We start from the raw sequence: 16160 nt of genomic DNA on the forward strand, positions 1-16160 counted from the left end.
GTGAATGGGATTAAATTACCCAGAGGCGGCTTCTTGACTGTGCTCAAACCACGTGACAGGAAGTGGCGTTCTTTTGTAATTTTTTCCTTTTTAGTTTAGTTTCACTTTCTCGTTGATGTATCGACGTAACTTCGTGCGGGGCGGAATGGCCTTTCGAGGAATCAACCGTTATCCCTCAAAGACAAGGTTTCGTATTCTACTCTCGTTCTTTTCTATTAATTTTTATACGCCGAATGAGTGGAGCGTGTGTGATACGTATAGGGTAGTCTGTGTGTGTACTTACGTATATATATATACTTTTCCGTGTTTCAGTCATTTGACTGCGGCCATGCTGGAGCATCGACCTTTTGTTGAAGAAATCGACTCCGGGGCTTATTTATTATGCTTTGTACTTATTCTATCGTTTTTTTTATGCCGAACCGCTAAGTTACGAGGACGTAAAACACATTAACGGCGGTTGTCAAGCGATGTGGAGTAGACGCACACACGCTCACATATATAAACGACGGGCTTCTTTCAGTTTCCGTCTACCAAATCCACTCAAGGATTCGGTGGGACTGAACCCTGAATCATGTGGTTGGGAAGCAAGCTTCTTATCACAGCCGCGCATGGGTGTGTTTATATATATAATTATATGTGTGCGTGTTACCCCACCATCGCTTAACCGATGGTGGTGTATTTACGTCCCCGTAACTTAGCGGGTCGGCAAAAGACCTCGATAGAATAAGTACTAGGCTTACAAATAAGATTTGTTTAACTAAAGGCGGTGCTCTAGCATGGCCGCAGTCAAATGACTGAAACAAATAAAAGAATATGCATACATATACACACCGTGTGTTTGTACATTTTCCATAAATTACCTTTACAATTAGAAAATGAAATTGAGGAAAACTCAGTAGGTTGTGTGCAACCAACGGCACCCTGCCTGGAAGTGCTTTAGTGTTTCATATAAAAACTTTGCCTATATCTCTCTATATATAAACGGCAGTTTGTCTGTCTGTGTGTCTGTCAGGTTGTACCCTCACCCTGACCACGGCTTTCAACCGATTCTGATGAAACTTGACACACACATAGCCCAATGTCATAATTCAAAACTAACGCAGCGAAAATTTTGAAAAGTTCCCCCAGTTCTGAAAAAATCGATAAATTCGACATGGGGTTGAGAATCTAAGCTTTTTATATGCAACACATTTTCTGGGCTGATCACGCGTTGGGAGGCACAATGATGTTTTCATGTTTTCGCCCAAAGGGACAGCTAGGAACATCGTATACACAGAAGTATTCGAGTGAAGAGAAGACATTGCAACCTACACATGCGCCTTCGTTCCCTAGAGGGAAAGGACTAGATTGGGATTAGTCGTTGCCTACTAGGGGCTATTACATACCCGGGCAATGCCGGGCAATGCCGGCTATGCTGCTAGTTTTCTAATAAACTTAACTGGATTCTTTTCTTCAAATAAATTTTTCAAATTGTAATACTAATTTATGGACACGTGTATGTGCATGTCTATTCATTCTCCTGAAAACTCAAGGTGGTGCCCCAGCATGGCCGCAGTCTGATGACTGAAACAAGTAAATTATCAATTATATATATATATTAAATTAGAGATAAAACCACTATTAGGGAAATCAAACAGTGAAAAACATAGAAATAAAATTAATTAATATAATATACAAAATATATAAAATATGTATATTATATTAATTAATTTTATTTCTGTGTTTTGGTTTATGTTTTTCACTGTTTGATTTACCTCATGGTGGTTTTATCTCTAATTTTATATCTCTCTCTTTTTACTCTCTTTTACTTGTTTCAGTCATTTGACTGCGGCCATGCTGGAGCACCGCCTTTAGTCGAACAAATCGACACCGGGACTTATTCTTTGTAAGCCCAGTACTTATTCTATCAGTCTCTTTTTTGCCGAACCGCTAAGTGACGGGGACGTAAACACACCAGCATCGGTTGTCAAGCAATGTTAGGGGGACAGACACACACACACACACACACACACACACACACACACCATACATACACATACATATATAATATATATATATATATATATATATATATATATATATATATATATATATATATATATATACACACACATATACGACAGGCTTCTTTCAGTTCCGTCTACCAAATCCACTCACAAGGCATTGGTCGGCCCGGGGCTATAGCAGAAGACACTTGCCCAAGATGCCAGGCAGTGAGACTGAACCCAGAACCATGTGGTTGGTTAGCAAGCTACTTACCACACAGCCATCCCTACAGTGAGTGGATTTGGTAGACGGAAACTGGAAGAAGCCCGTCGTATATATGTATATATATATGTGTGTATGTATGTATATGTTTGTGTGTCTGTGTTTGTCCCACCCACCATTGCTTGACAACCGATGCTGGTGTGTTTACGTCCCGTAACTTAGCAGTTCAGCAAAAGAGACTGATAGAATAAGTACTCGGTTTACAAAGAATAAGTCCTGGGGTTGATTTACTCGACTAGAAGGCGGTGCTCCAGCATGGCCACAGTCAAATGACTGAAACAAGTAAAGAGAGGTGTCTTATTCTTGAATATGTGCATTTTAGTGGACAGGATTAGAACTGACCATCTCTACAGTGTATTTTTGTAATGTTTTTCATCTATAACCAGTTTGATCAGAGATGCTCATCGGGTGTCTTATTCTTGGATGTGTAATGATTTCAAATCTGGATTGATAAATACCAATGGAATACTGGAGTCAGGTTAATTGATTGCACCTATCCCCCAAAGCTGCTTCTGTTAGAAATTACGAATAAATATGACATATTTACTTACTTGTACTTGTGGTGACATTCACCCTGGGCAGGTTGAGTCAGCTTCTTCTACTCGTGGAAGAAGTTTCGTGGGAATATGTGGATTTCACAAGTGGTCCCCAACAATCCCGCATGTAGAAACATCCTGTTTGCCACAGATTGTCCGCAGACGCAGGAACAGAATGACCGAGGAGCCGCCGGTTGCCGAAACAGACACTCCGAGGATTTTCACCAGTGTATTTTTGTAATGTTTACATCTATAACCAGTTTGATCAGTGATGGTCATCGGGTGTCTTATTCTTGGATGTGTAATGATTTCAAATCTGGATTGATAAATACCAATGGTTGTGGCCCTAATACCACTCGGTGTTTGCCGCAGATTGTCTGCAGACGCAGGGAAAGAACGACCAAGGAGCCGCCGGTTGCCGAAACAGACACTCCGAGGATTTTCACCAGAGCCCCGTCTGCCGGGTTGTGGCCCTAATACCACTCGGTGTCAGACCAATCCGCCTTGGGTAGCCCTACCAGGAACCGGAGTTCTCGACGGCATAGCGCTGACACTACCCGTTGCCAGCGTCCCCACCACGGTAAGGAAGGGATGGACTTTGGGGACCCGACATATTTGCTAACAACTAGAAGACTATGAGTCTTGGTTGTTGTAAAAAGAACTACCTTAGTTATGTACACTACACTTATAACACCATGGATGAATTTTCTTGAGCAGAAAACATGTTTCGTCTCAAGACCAACACTCTACCAGCCCCTATGAAGATGTTCTGATACATCAAGAGACCCCTAGCCAGTGGCAGTACAGTAACTTGTACAAACTCTTCTGACCTTGATGTTGGGAGGCAAATACAGTCTGCCAGAAAGGCGTTTGTCTCTCTTAAGTGACTTAGGAGCTGCCATGACATTACTCACAACACAAAGATAAAGATGTATAGTGTCGCAGTGTTCCCTTGCCTCCTTTGTGCCACAGAATGCATGGCCCTCTACTGCAGGAACATCAAGGCTCTGACATGAGTCCAACTTTGTCATCTGTACTCCATCTTGCATATCAGATGACAGGATCGCATTCCTGTTGTGAAGGTCAAGTGTCATGTGTAGAGGCCCTGAAAGAATCCTGTCGTATATATGTATATATATATATTTGGTAGACGGAAACTGAAAGAAGCCTGTCGTATATATAAATATATATATGTATATGTATATGTATGTGTTTGTGTGTCTGTGTTTGTCCCCCTAGCATTGCTTGACAACCGACGCTGGTGTGTTTACGTCCCTGTCACTTAGCGGTTCGGTAAAAGAGACCGATAGAATACGTACTGGGCTTACACAGAATAAGTCCCGGGGGGTCGATTTGCTCGACTCAAGGCAGTGCTCCAGCATGGCCGCAGTCAAATGACTGAAACAAGTAAAAGAGTAAAGAGTAACCCTGGGTGATAGAGCATTCATACTGATCTAAGGTCAATGCCATGCATATATTTTTAACAGATGTCCGTGACAACAGCACAATGTCCATTAGTCATGTGATTATGATTCACTTCCCAAAATGGTTGTGGTGTGTCGTAAATAAAAAAAATTTCTTTACCCTTTTAATACTAACCTTCTTTAGACTGCCACTAGCTTTGTGATACAAACTTCTTTTGAAGTGATGGAAATTAAAACCTATTTATTTTCCAAGTACCATCTTGATAACAACAGTTAATGTTTTAAATTCGTTATTTTCAAAATTAATTGAAACAAAGCTAACGATCATATGATTAAGCTTATAAATCTTTGTCATGTTTGTCTTAGCATTTAAACCAGCTCAGCGCCGCCCTGACTGGCCTCCGTACCGGTGGCACGTAAAATGCACCATCCGATTGTGGCCGTTGCCAGCCTCGTCTGGCACCTGTGCAGGTGGCACGTAAAAAGCACCATCCGATCGTGGCCGTTTGTCAGCCTCGTCTGGCACCTGTGCAGGTGGCATGTAAAAAACACCCACTACTCTCACGGAGTGGTTGGCGTTAGGAAGGGCATCCAGCTGTAGAAACACTGCCAGATCAGACTAGAGCCTGGTGCAGCCTTCTGGCTTCCCAGACCCCAGTTGAACCATCCAACCCATGCTAGCATGGAAAACGGACATTAAACGATGATGATGATTATCCAGCCAAAATATATTTGTTTTATGTTCAAACTGGCCACATCTGGTCTCTCACACCTCCCCTACAATGTCATACTAAAACTAAACCATCACATCGTGATCTATATTCACAAACTTAGCAAAGTTTTGTATTTGATCCATACACCAAATTGTACTCTTGCTCTCTCTCTTTTACTTGTTTCAGTCATTTGACTGCAGCCATGCTGGAGCACCGCCTTTAGTCGAGCAAATCGACCCCGGTACTTATTCTTTGTAAGCCCAGTACTTATTTTATCTGTCTCTTTTGCCGAACCGCTAGGTGACGGGGAAGTAAACACACCAGCATCGGTTGTCAAGCAATGCTAGGGGGACAAATACAGACACAAACATACACACACACACTCACACACACACATGTATATGTATGTGTGTGTGTTTGTGTGTCTGTGTTTGTCTCCCTAGCATTGCTTGACAACCGATGCTGCTTTCAGTTTCCGTCTACCAAATCCACTCACAAGGCTTTGGTCGGCCCGAGGCTATAGTAGAAGACACTTGCCCAAGATGCCACGCAGTGGGACTGAACCCGGAACCATGTGGTTGGTAAGCAAGCTACTTACCACGCAGCCACTCCTGTAGCGAGTTTTTTTTTTTTTGGTCACCATAAATAAGTACTGGGTTGGGATCAAAAAGATTAATCTATGTTCCAAACACTGTTATTTTACTAAATTCATTGTAAACATCATTTGAAAGAACGGCATCATAATACTGCAGAAATATAGTAATAAAAGGGTTAAATTAACTAATAACACTGTTTAATAGCTAAATGTTGCCTTCTGTTTTTGTTTTTTTTTTCCTTTTGGATACATGCCAATATGACTACTAATACTACACATGTTGATATTAGTCACACAAAGATTAAGCAAACCGGATGCCTAGGTGAAGGTGGAGGATGTTGAATGTGTTGTAAACAAGAAGTTACTTCGTTAACTGATACAATCTAATGACAACAAGAGCACTCAGAGACTGCAAACCTCTGCCAAGGCAACACCAACGTCCTCTTAACGATTAGCCGGAGATGATTTTTAAAATGAGAATATCTGGAATAAACTTGAATGCTAAGAATGAACCTGACCACTCTCAAAAATTAAGTAAGAAAAAAAAATGGAAAAATAATCCAGAATCCTTGTCCGGTATCGGATTGATCCCAAAATCTAATCAGTGTGTGCCAGCCACAAGGCCAAATATCCCTGAAAGTTTTATCTGAATCCATCCTGCGGTTCTCGAGATATCTTGTCCACAAACAAACAAACAAACGTGACTGAGAACAATACAGAAATTGCTAGAATCATCCTAAATCCATCATATACTCTCAATTAATAGCTCCCTAATAGTAATTAATTATAAAATAATATACTACATTACCTACCATTAATTACAATATTCATTTTCATATCAATACATAATTACATTGAAAGTAATTGGCTGCCAATTAATCAGTTATTTGTCGATAAAGCATCACTGATTAATCGTTAATCAGCCATTTTGCTTATCAGTACTGCATCCTTAAAGTCATTAACAAGGTCTTTTACCAACCAGCAACACTGGCGTTTCTCTCACTTGTTGACTCCGTCCCAGTTCCCCTGCCCGCCTCATACATCCCACCCTCATGTCTTCAGGTTTCTTTTGTTTTTAAAAACGCAGTTTCCTCTTTGTTTACATCACATATTTTGCATTCCTCTTTGATCAGAATACTGTATGTGTGTGTGTGTTTGTGGATTTCTTATGTGAATTTGTGTTTTTAGTTATTTGCATATGTGTGTCTAATATTTATGCACATGTATATGAGTATATTTTCTCTACATCTCTTCTCTCTGTATCTGTCTATATGTGTGTGTATATGTTTATTTGAGAGACAGAGCCAGGCATACTTAGGCTGAACAACAACAGTGAGTAGGAAACAGGATTGTTTTTAATCAGTAGGTAACTGTGAGCTAATAAACATTGTTTACTCAGTGGCAGCCTTCCTTCCTTAAAATATTAAATCTCCATGGAGTATTATCATTAAAGGTTGTTGTTGTTGTTGTTTTTAATGGACAACAGATTGGTAGAAATATTAGTGTCAGACAAAACTTGCCTTGTAGCATTTAACCCTTTAGTGTTCAGAATACTCTGTTAAATATAATACTTTTTTTCTCAAATTGTTTTGAATTAATCATGCATTATCTTATCGCCCACAACATCATAAGCGGAAAGTGTAACCTCTCGAAAGAGCTGTTCTTCACTCCTGCTCCAGAGCGTCGGCTGCGGGGTCATTCTGAAAAGCTCTACCTGCGACGATTTCATCTCGATCGAAGGAGAGAAGCTTTCTCCGTCCGGGTTGCGGATCCGTGGAACAAGCTGCCAGACGAGATGGTGAAGATGCCGACGACCGCTTTGTTCAAAGCCTCCCTTGACCTCAAGTGGCCTGAACTCTTTACATGAACACCACCCTGTACTTAACTCCATGTCCCCCTACATGGCCTTGCTATTTGCTTTTGAGCCAAATTAACTAACTAACTAAGCTTTGAGGTTTCAATGATGTGATTGTTTATTTTCAGAATGGCATTGTAGGTTAGGAGTGAGAGGCTAGATATCGCCAGTTTGAATATAAAACATGTAGAATATATTGGGCCGGATTTGGCCGGTTTAAACACTAAGGAGTTTAACCCTTTAGCATTCAGATTACTCTGTCAAGTGTAAAGCCTGTTTAATCACATTGTTTTAAATTAATTGTACAGCATCTTGTAACTCTGAGATTTTGATGAGGTCCCTGTTTATTTTTGGAATGACTTTGTAGGGTAGGTGTGAGAGGTCAGAGCTGGCTGGTTTGAGCATAAAACAGGAAGACAAATTTGGGACTGATATGGCCGGTTTAAACACTATAGGGTTAATTCTATCCCTTTTAATATTCTGATCTTAAAACCCCACCGTCATCATAATCATTGTCATCACATCTTATTCCATGCTGGCATGGGTGGGATGAAGTTTACTGAGGAAGCATTCAGTTAGCCTTCCTATCACTGTTTTTTTTCAAGTAAGGGTTTTTTAGGGTTTACAAACCACAGGAGAATTGTTTGTAAGAGAAATGAAGTGTTTACTGTGCTTGAATCAGTGTAAAAACATACACAGACATATATGTTATATATGTATGGGCTGCAACCATGATTAGACCCAGGTGGTCCCATTTTTGGGCCCCTTATATTTTACTTCAGAAATTGGTCCATTACTCTGTCAATGTACCATATTTTAACATGTATAAGGAATCCCCTAATTTTGGGGGGCTTAAAATTTGGGAAAAGGTTTTGTAAGGGATTATAATGCTATCCATGTATAAGAAACTCCCATATTTTTTAACCTACTTTTTGACAAGAAAATGGACTGCAGCCATGATTAGACCCAGGTGGTCCCATTTTTGGGCCCCTTGTATTTTACTTCATAAATTGGTCCATTACTGTCAATGTACCATATTTTAACATGTATAAGGAATCCCCTAATTTTGGAGGGCTTAAAATTTGGGAAAAAGGTTTTGTAAGGGATTATAATGCTATCCATGTATAAGAAACTCCCATATTTTTTAACCTTATTTTTGACAAGAAAATGGACTGCAGCCATGATTAGACCCAGGTGGTCCCATTTTTGGGCCCCTTGTATTTTACTTTAGAAATTGGTTCATTACTCAATGTACTGTATTTTAACATGTATAAGGAATCTCCTAATTTTAGGGGGTTTAAAATTTGGGAAAAAGGTTTTGTAAGGGATTATAATGCTATCCATGTTTAAGAAACTCCCATATTTTTTAACCTAATTTTTGACAAGAAAAGGGTTCTTTGTACAAGTTAAAATACGGTAAATCCCTGCTAATTTGTAACGTTCCCTGTCTTTGACCATTGTTTTACTTGTTCAATATCGTTATTAACAATACCAGAATCACCACCACCGTCCAGTTAATAGCCTATGAAGCAGTGTTTCTTTTAGTTTGGTTAGATTTGGGGATCTGAGAGGATTATCTCTTTAATCCGACTATTTGTCTTTGTGAAACAGGTTGAGAAGCTTTCTTCGCGATCATGTGGTCTTGGAGTTTGTTCCATGGTGCTGCACCTAGGGCCATATAATATTGGGGGTGGGGTCCACAGCAAAATAGTAAATAGGGGATCCACAATAGTATTTTAAGAGCCCCCGAAAATATTTTGCTTTTTTGCCAGCTCTGTCTGGCCCCCGTGTCGGTGGCACGTAAAAGCACCATCCGTTCGTGGCTGTTTACCAGCTCTGTCTGGCACCTGTGCGGGTGGCACATAAAAAGCACCCACTACACTCACAGAGTGGTTGGCGTTAGGAAGGGCATCCAGCCGTAGAAACACTGCCAGATCTGACTGGGCCTGACGAAGCCTTCCAGCTTCACAGACCCCAGTTGAACCGTCCAACCCATGCTAGCATGGAAAGCGGACGCTAAATGATGATGATGATGAATGTATTGGTGTGAATTGCAAGAAAACAGCTGGGTTTCTTTAACATTTTACATAGTTCAACTGCAAAATAGGAATTTTGAAAGAAGTTTCTATGAAACTAGTTTTTAAACATCGAATGGGGGTCCACCAGAATAAAATAGTAATCAAAGGGGTCCATTGATAAGAAATGGTTGAGAACCCCTGCTTTAGATGTATGTATTGGTTATGTATTGCAAGAAACAGCTGGGTTTCTTTCTCTAACATTTTACATTGTTCAACCTACACAAGTTAATGTGTGGAAAACAAAATAGGAATTTTGAAAGATTTTTCTAGGAAACTAGTTTTTAAACATCGAATGGCTGTGGGGGTCCACCAGAATAAAAGAGTAATCAAAAGGGTCCATAAATAGAAATGGTTGAGAACCCCTGGGTTAAATGGTGAAAGAGGCAGGAATTTGTGATTGGAATGAAGTGTAACTAGTGAGGGAGGTGATTGGTGTGAGCTCTTTAGGGAGAAAGATGGTTGGTGTGAGAGGTGGCATAAATATGAAGGGTTATTTTTCGTGGGGTGACTTTGTTGCTGTGAGAGATGGCATGAGGCACAAGGGAGAGAGATAGTTGATGTAGGGTGCAGCGTACTTTGAGATTGATTGGGGAGAGGTAGTTGGCATAAGAGGCAGCATAAGGTATGAGACACTAAGTGTGAAACGGCAGCATGGGGTATGGTTTTTTCTCTTTTTTTGGAGGGTTCAAGAGTAATGTGGTGGTAGGGAGGTGGGTGATATGAAGGGTAGCATATCGTATAAGCTTTTTAGGGAGAGAGAGAGTTTCTGCGAGACATGGTCAGTGGAAAACCTGGCACTATAGTTTATATTAACCATTTACTTCCAGCTTTGGCAATCTGATAAGCACTTTACTCCCTTAACCCTTTAGCATTTAAACCGGCCATATCCGGCCAAAAATCTTCTACCTGTTTTATGTTCAAACTGGTCAGATCTGGTCTCTCACACCAACCCTACAATATTGTTTTAAAAATTAACAGCTACCTCATCAAAATCTCATAACTACAAGATGACCCAATAGGCTGGTGGCAGTGGTGTGGAGGATATTCTCGACCACTGAAAATCTTAGCATCCACAACCATCTGGCTATTCTCATTTCCTGGAGTAAAGAAAGTTTTTTTTTTTAAATATTTGACCAGTGTTCACCGGTTATGAGAGTGTTCAATATCTATCACTATATCACTATGTATTGTTAGATAAATTAATAAATATAAAGGATCAAATCACATTAACATCATGAAATTATAGTTTACGTATTTACTAGCATCTTGTATTCTTTTGTTTGTTATTTGACTGTGGCCATGCTGGAGCACTGCCTTAACCCTTTAGCATTTAAACCGGCCATATCCGGCCAAAAGTATTCTGCTTGTTTTATGTTCAAACTGGCCGGATCTGGTCTCTCACACCAACCCTACAATGTTGTTTTAAAAATTAACAGCTACCTCATCAAAATCTCAAAGCTACAAGATTAATGAATGATTAGTTCAAAACAATGTGGATGAAAAAGGATTAATTTTGGTAGAATAGTGCGAATACTACAGGGTTAAAATAAGACTCTCACATTCACAGTATCCCACCCCCTTTCTCACCAACATTTTTATAATTTGTTTTTTAAAAACATCCTCCATTCTTGCCCTTGTGGCATAAATATTGTTTTTGTTATTTAGTTGTGATTGTGTATGTATTATATTCTATTTTCTGTCTTTTTCTTCTTCTTCACAGATGGAGGGCATCTACACAAAATGAACCATGGGGTTTGCCCACTCCAAGGTATTTATCCAAAACATTTGATTTTATATTTACTATTACTCTTTTACTCTTTTACTTGTTTCTGTCATTTGACTGCGGCCATGCTGGAGCACCGCCTTTAGTCGAGCAAATCGACCCGGGGACTTATTCTTTTGTAAGCCCAGTACTTATTCTATCGGTCTCTTTTGCCGAACCGCTAAGTGACAGGGACGTAAACACACCAGCATCGGTTGTCAAGCAATGCTAGGGGGACAAACACACACACATACACATATATATACATATATACGACTGGCTTCTTTCAGTTTCCATCTACCAAATCCACTCACAAGGCTTTGGTCGGCCCGGGGCTATAGCAGAAGACACTTCCCCAAGATGCCACGCAGTGGGACTGAACCCGGAACCATGTGGTTGGTTAGCAAGCTACTTACCACACAGCCACTCCTGCGCCTATATATACATATATACGACGGGCTTCTTTCAGTTTCCGTCTACCAAATCCACTCACAAGGCTTTGGTCAGCCCGGGGCTATAGCGGAAGACACTTGCCCAAGATGCCACGCAGTGGGACTGAACCCGGAACCATGTGGTTGGTTAGCAAGCTACTTACCACACAGCCACTCCTGCGCCTATTGTGCGCATCTCTTGCAAATCTTCCCAGTTAATTTGTTCTTGCATGTGGCCATCCACTACTATGGTATGTGCTAGTGTGTGTATATATGTGTGTGTGTGTGTGTGTGTGTGTAGGAATTGCATCAAGCCATAGAAACTAAGCTGTAGCTGACAGTAGAGCTTGGTGCAGTCTTCTGACTCACCAGCTCCCGTCAAGCTGTCCAACCCATGCCGGCATGGAAGGCAGGCCTTAAATGATGAGTGTGTGTAGTTTTGTTTTGAACTGTGCTTAATGAGTGTTTATAACGCACTTTTATTTTTTACCATTCATTACATTGAGAATGTGTGTGTATGTGTAAGAGTATGTGTGTATGCATATATATATATATATATATGTGTGTGTGTGTGTGTGTATGTATGTATATATCTATGTATGCAGGAACGTTAGCGCGCCAGCCGAAATGCTTTGCGGTATTTCGTCTGTCGTTATGTTCTGAGTTCAATTTCCGCCGAGGTCGACTTTGCCTTTCATCCTTTCGGGGTCGATATAATCGACTTAATCCCTTTATCTGTCCTTGTTTGTCCCCTCTATGTTAAGCCCCTTGTGGGTAGTAAAGAAATATATATGTATGTATATATATATATATATACGTACATACATACACACACACACACCATAGTAAACATCATGATTAGCTATTGCTTCTGTGTTCATATAGAAGACCTGATTCCTTTGTCCGGTCTACACGTATGCAGACGTGCAGTGCATAGTGGTTTTCCATTTGAAGCCGTTCACAGCATAGAAGAAATTCTACATTGTGGACCGTTACACCAGATGTTATAAATATAAATATAAAAAAACAAAATGGTTTGTTTACTGAACACTCGTTACTAATGTTTGTTAAGATTAATTAGCCAGAACTTGTCTTTGACAAGGTGCAGGGTTTCCCCTTGTATTATTTATTGGATTTTTAACAATCTATATTGTTTTGGTCAATATTTTATGTCAACACTGTGATTAGTTAAATATTTTCAATCTCCAGATACGACGGGGGTGTTTTATTTGGAGATGTGTTCACAATACCTGACTAGATTTGCATTAGAGACCTTTGTTTCTCACCTAATTCTGAGTAATGGTGTCCTTATCTATTAATAGCAGCTCCCTCCTACCCTTATATTAGTCCTTTTTGCCCGTCTTCTATTTTTAACCCTTTTCATACCATATTTCTGTTTGAATAAACTGCCTTTCTTTCAATTTATTATATTAATTTATTATCATCATCATCATCATCATTATTATTATTATTATTAAGGCAGCGAGCTGGCAGAATCGTTAGCATGCTGGAGAAAATGCTTAGCGGTATTTCGCCTATTGTTACGTTCTGAGTTCGAATCCTGCTGAAGTCAACTCTGCTTTTTATCCTTTTGGGGTCAATAAATTAAGTACCAGTGAAACACTGGGGTCAATGTAATCAACTAGTCCCCACCCTCAAAATGTCGGACCTTGTTCCTTTAGAAAAGATTATTATTATTATTTATTATTATTATTTATAATTTATTATTATTATTTATTATTATCATTATTATTATTATAGCAAGCTGGCAGAATTGTTAGTATACTAAGCAAAATGTTTAGCAGAATTTTGTGTCTTTATGTTCTGAGTTCAAATTCCAGCAAGGTTGACGACTTTGCCTGTCATCCTTTCAGAGTCAATAAATTAAGAACCAGTGGAGCACTGGGGTCAATGTAATAAATTACAATAATACTAATTAAAATATTTATACAGATTTTTCCTTTCCTAAAGTGTGAATACTTTTTTTTTTTGTACTCCATATACAATATGTCTGTATGTATCAAGAGGTGTCAGTGCTGTCAGCAAGTTGATTATGGGGGATCTTCAGTTGACTCAGTTTTTTTCTGACATTCTTACACATTCACTCTTTTACTCTTTTACTTGTTTCAGTCATTTGACTGCGGCCGTGCTGGAGCACCGCCTTTAGTCGAGCAACTCGACCCCGGGACTTATTCTTTGTAAGCCCAGTACTTATTCTATCGGTCTCTTTTGCCGAACCGCTAAGTAATGGGGACATAAACACACCAGCATCGGTTGTCAAGCAATGCTGGGGGGACAGACACACAAACATACACATACACACACATATATATATATACATATATACGACAGGCTTCTTTCAGTTTCCGTCTAACAAATCCACTCACAAGGCATTGGTCGGCCCGGGGCTATAGCAGAAGACACTTGCCCAAGATGCCACGCAGTGGGACTGAACCCTGAACCATGTGGTTGGTTAGCAAGCTACTTAGCACACAGCCACTCCTGCGCCTATGATGTTACCAAAGTAATTTGTTTTGGATCTTTCTCTCGAGCATTTGCCGTTTATTTCTGCAACGGCGCTTGCGGTGGTTTGGCCATGCATGTAGGCGTCCAGTGGGTGAACTGAGCCACGATGTCCTTCTCCCAACTCCACTTCCCAACTGGCAGAAACGCGCGGGCGGGCGGCTGAAGACCTGGGCTACGATGGTCAAGGAGGACCTCTCTGTGCTCACGGGTCCACAGGTGGTGGGCCTGCGCCGATGGAACCATGACTGGCTCGCTATCTCAAGTGAACTGGCGCAGGACCGTCGTGCGTGGGTTGCCATGGTTTGAGACGCCTCGAGGGTGGTAGAAGCCGACTCAACCCGCCCAGGGTGAATGTCGCCACAAGTACAAGTATTTATCTTTCCTTCTAGTAATAGTTTTTGCATACCTTGTGCTCTTACTATGCAACCAAAGTGTATTTGCCAGTCAAAGCACTTCTTCATTTTCTGTTTAGTCAAAGAGACAAATCTGTGTATAAACACACACACACACCACACACACACACACACACACACACATACATGCTATGGGCTTCAGTACAGTTTCTGTCTACCACTTCCACTCAGAAGATGGTGTATTGTGGCCAATTCAGAAAGACAACAAGTTTCAATACATGACCAATGCTTTGTTTCATTGACCCTGGCAGGTTTTGAACTCAGAACACAATTTAGCCAAATTACTTTTTAATCAAAACACTAATTAGACGTAAGTATATTAAATTTTTAAAAAAACTTATTTGATGCATGGTGTAGATGTTAATTAGTCACATGTTTTTGGGTGGCTGTTGTTTTTTTAATTATGAAAAGATAGATTGTTTATTAAATGTCTAAAAATATCTTTAGTTGAATTTGTTAATTAGATTACAACCATTTTCTCTAATTAAACTCCTACCATCTGTAGGAATGAAACCATTGAATCCATCAAAACATTTAATGTAGATATGTTATATTATGATCAGTTATCTGATTCCAGGATGGCATTTGAGCTATATTTGTTGAGGTTTAGCCCCCTTGTGGGCAGTAAAGAAGTAAGAGAGATATCTTTCTTTCTTTTCTTTTACTTGTTTCAGTCATTTGACTGCGGCCATGCTGGAGCACCACCTTTAATTGAGCAACTCAACCCTGGGACTTATTCTTTGTAAGCCCAGTACTTATTCTATCGGTCTCTTTTGCCGAACCGCTAAGTGACAGGGACGTAAACACACCAGCATCGGTGGTCAAGCAATGCTAGAGGGACAAACACACCCGCACATATATATATATATATATATATATATATATATATATATATATATATGCAACGGGCTTCTTTCAGTTTCCGTCTACCAAATCCACTCACAAGGCTTTGGTCGGCCCAAGGCTATAGTAGAAGACACTTGCCCAAGGTGCCACGCAGTGGGACTGAACCTGGAACCATGTGGTTGGTAAGCAAGCTACTTACCACACAGCCACTCCTGCGCCTATATGCTAATATTTTTTTGTATTTGGTTTAAGAACCTGAGACTAGTGCCAATGTCAAGGGTCCATCCCCTGTAGCCAGATCAAGTGGAGACTTATGTACAACCAACATAGATAGATATGTTGGCTGAGGCTTTGACCTAGTGGAAGTAGATCGTTGACAGCTGAATGGAACATTGTACCATCTTGAGTGGTGTTTTGCATTGAGGTGACCTTTTGACATTTGACCGAGCCATTGACAAACTGAGATATGTTCCAGGAATGTCAGTCTATCTCACTGGCTATGTATAAACTATAGGTGTTTATAGAGCAGCTGGTGAACAGGGGTGGAAGCTGTGAGAACCAGAAAGTATGTGGTGAGGAAGCAATGGCCTCGACAGCACAGTCACACCTGCACCTTAAATATTGCATCCTTGGGTGGACTCAAGCCACCACATGCGCACGTGCGCGCGCACACGCAAACATACATGCATAAGTGTGTATGGTCTAGTGGTTAG

The 16160-nt window shown here is 40.3% G+C and overlaps 1 protein-coding gene across 1 annotated transcript in view; it reads left to right on the top strand.

Annotated features, from left to right (window-relative positions):
- The first annotated feature begins 130 nt into the window (after positions 1-130).
- LOC115230660 (ataxin-2) overlaps positions 131-16160 on the top strand; it is a 46848-nt gene continuing 30818 nt past the window's right edge. Inside the window, exons 1-2 of the mRNA XM_029800800.2 lie at positions 131-186; positions 11190-11237. Of these exons, the coding sequence (XP_029656660.2) occupies positions 146-186; positions 11190-11237 (89 nt within the window). The 5' untranslated portion in view covers positions 131-145. The remainder of the gene's footprint in view (positions 187-11189; positions 11238-16160) is intronic.

Source organism: Octopus sinensis, unplaced genomic scaffold (assembly GCF_006345805.1).
Source record: "Octopus sinensis unplaced genomic scaffold, ASM634580v1 Contig16096, whole genome shotgun sequence".
Lineage (NCBI taxonomy): Eukaryota > Metazoa > Mollusca > Cephalopoda > Octopoda > Octopodidae > Octopus > Octopus sinensis.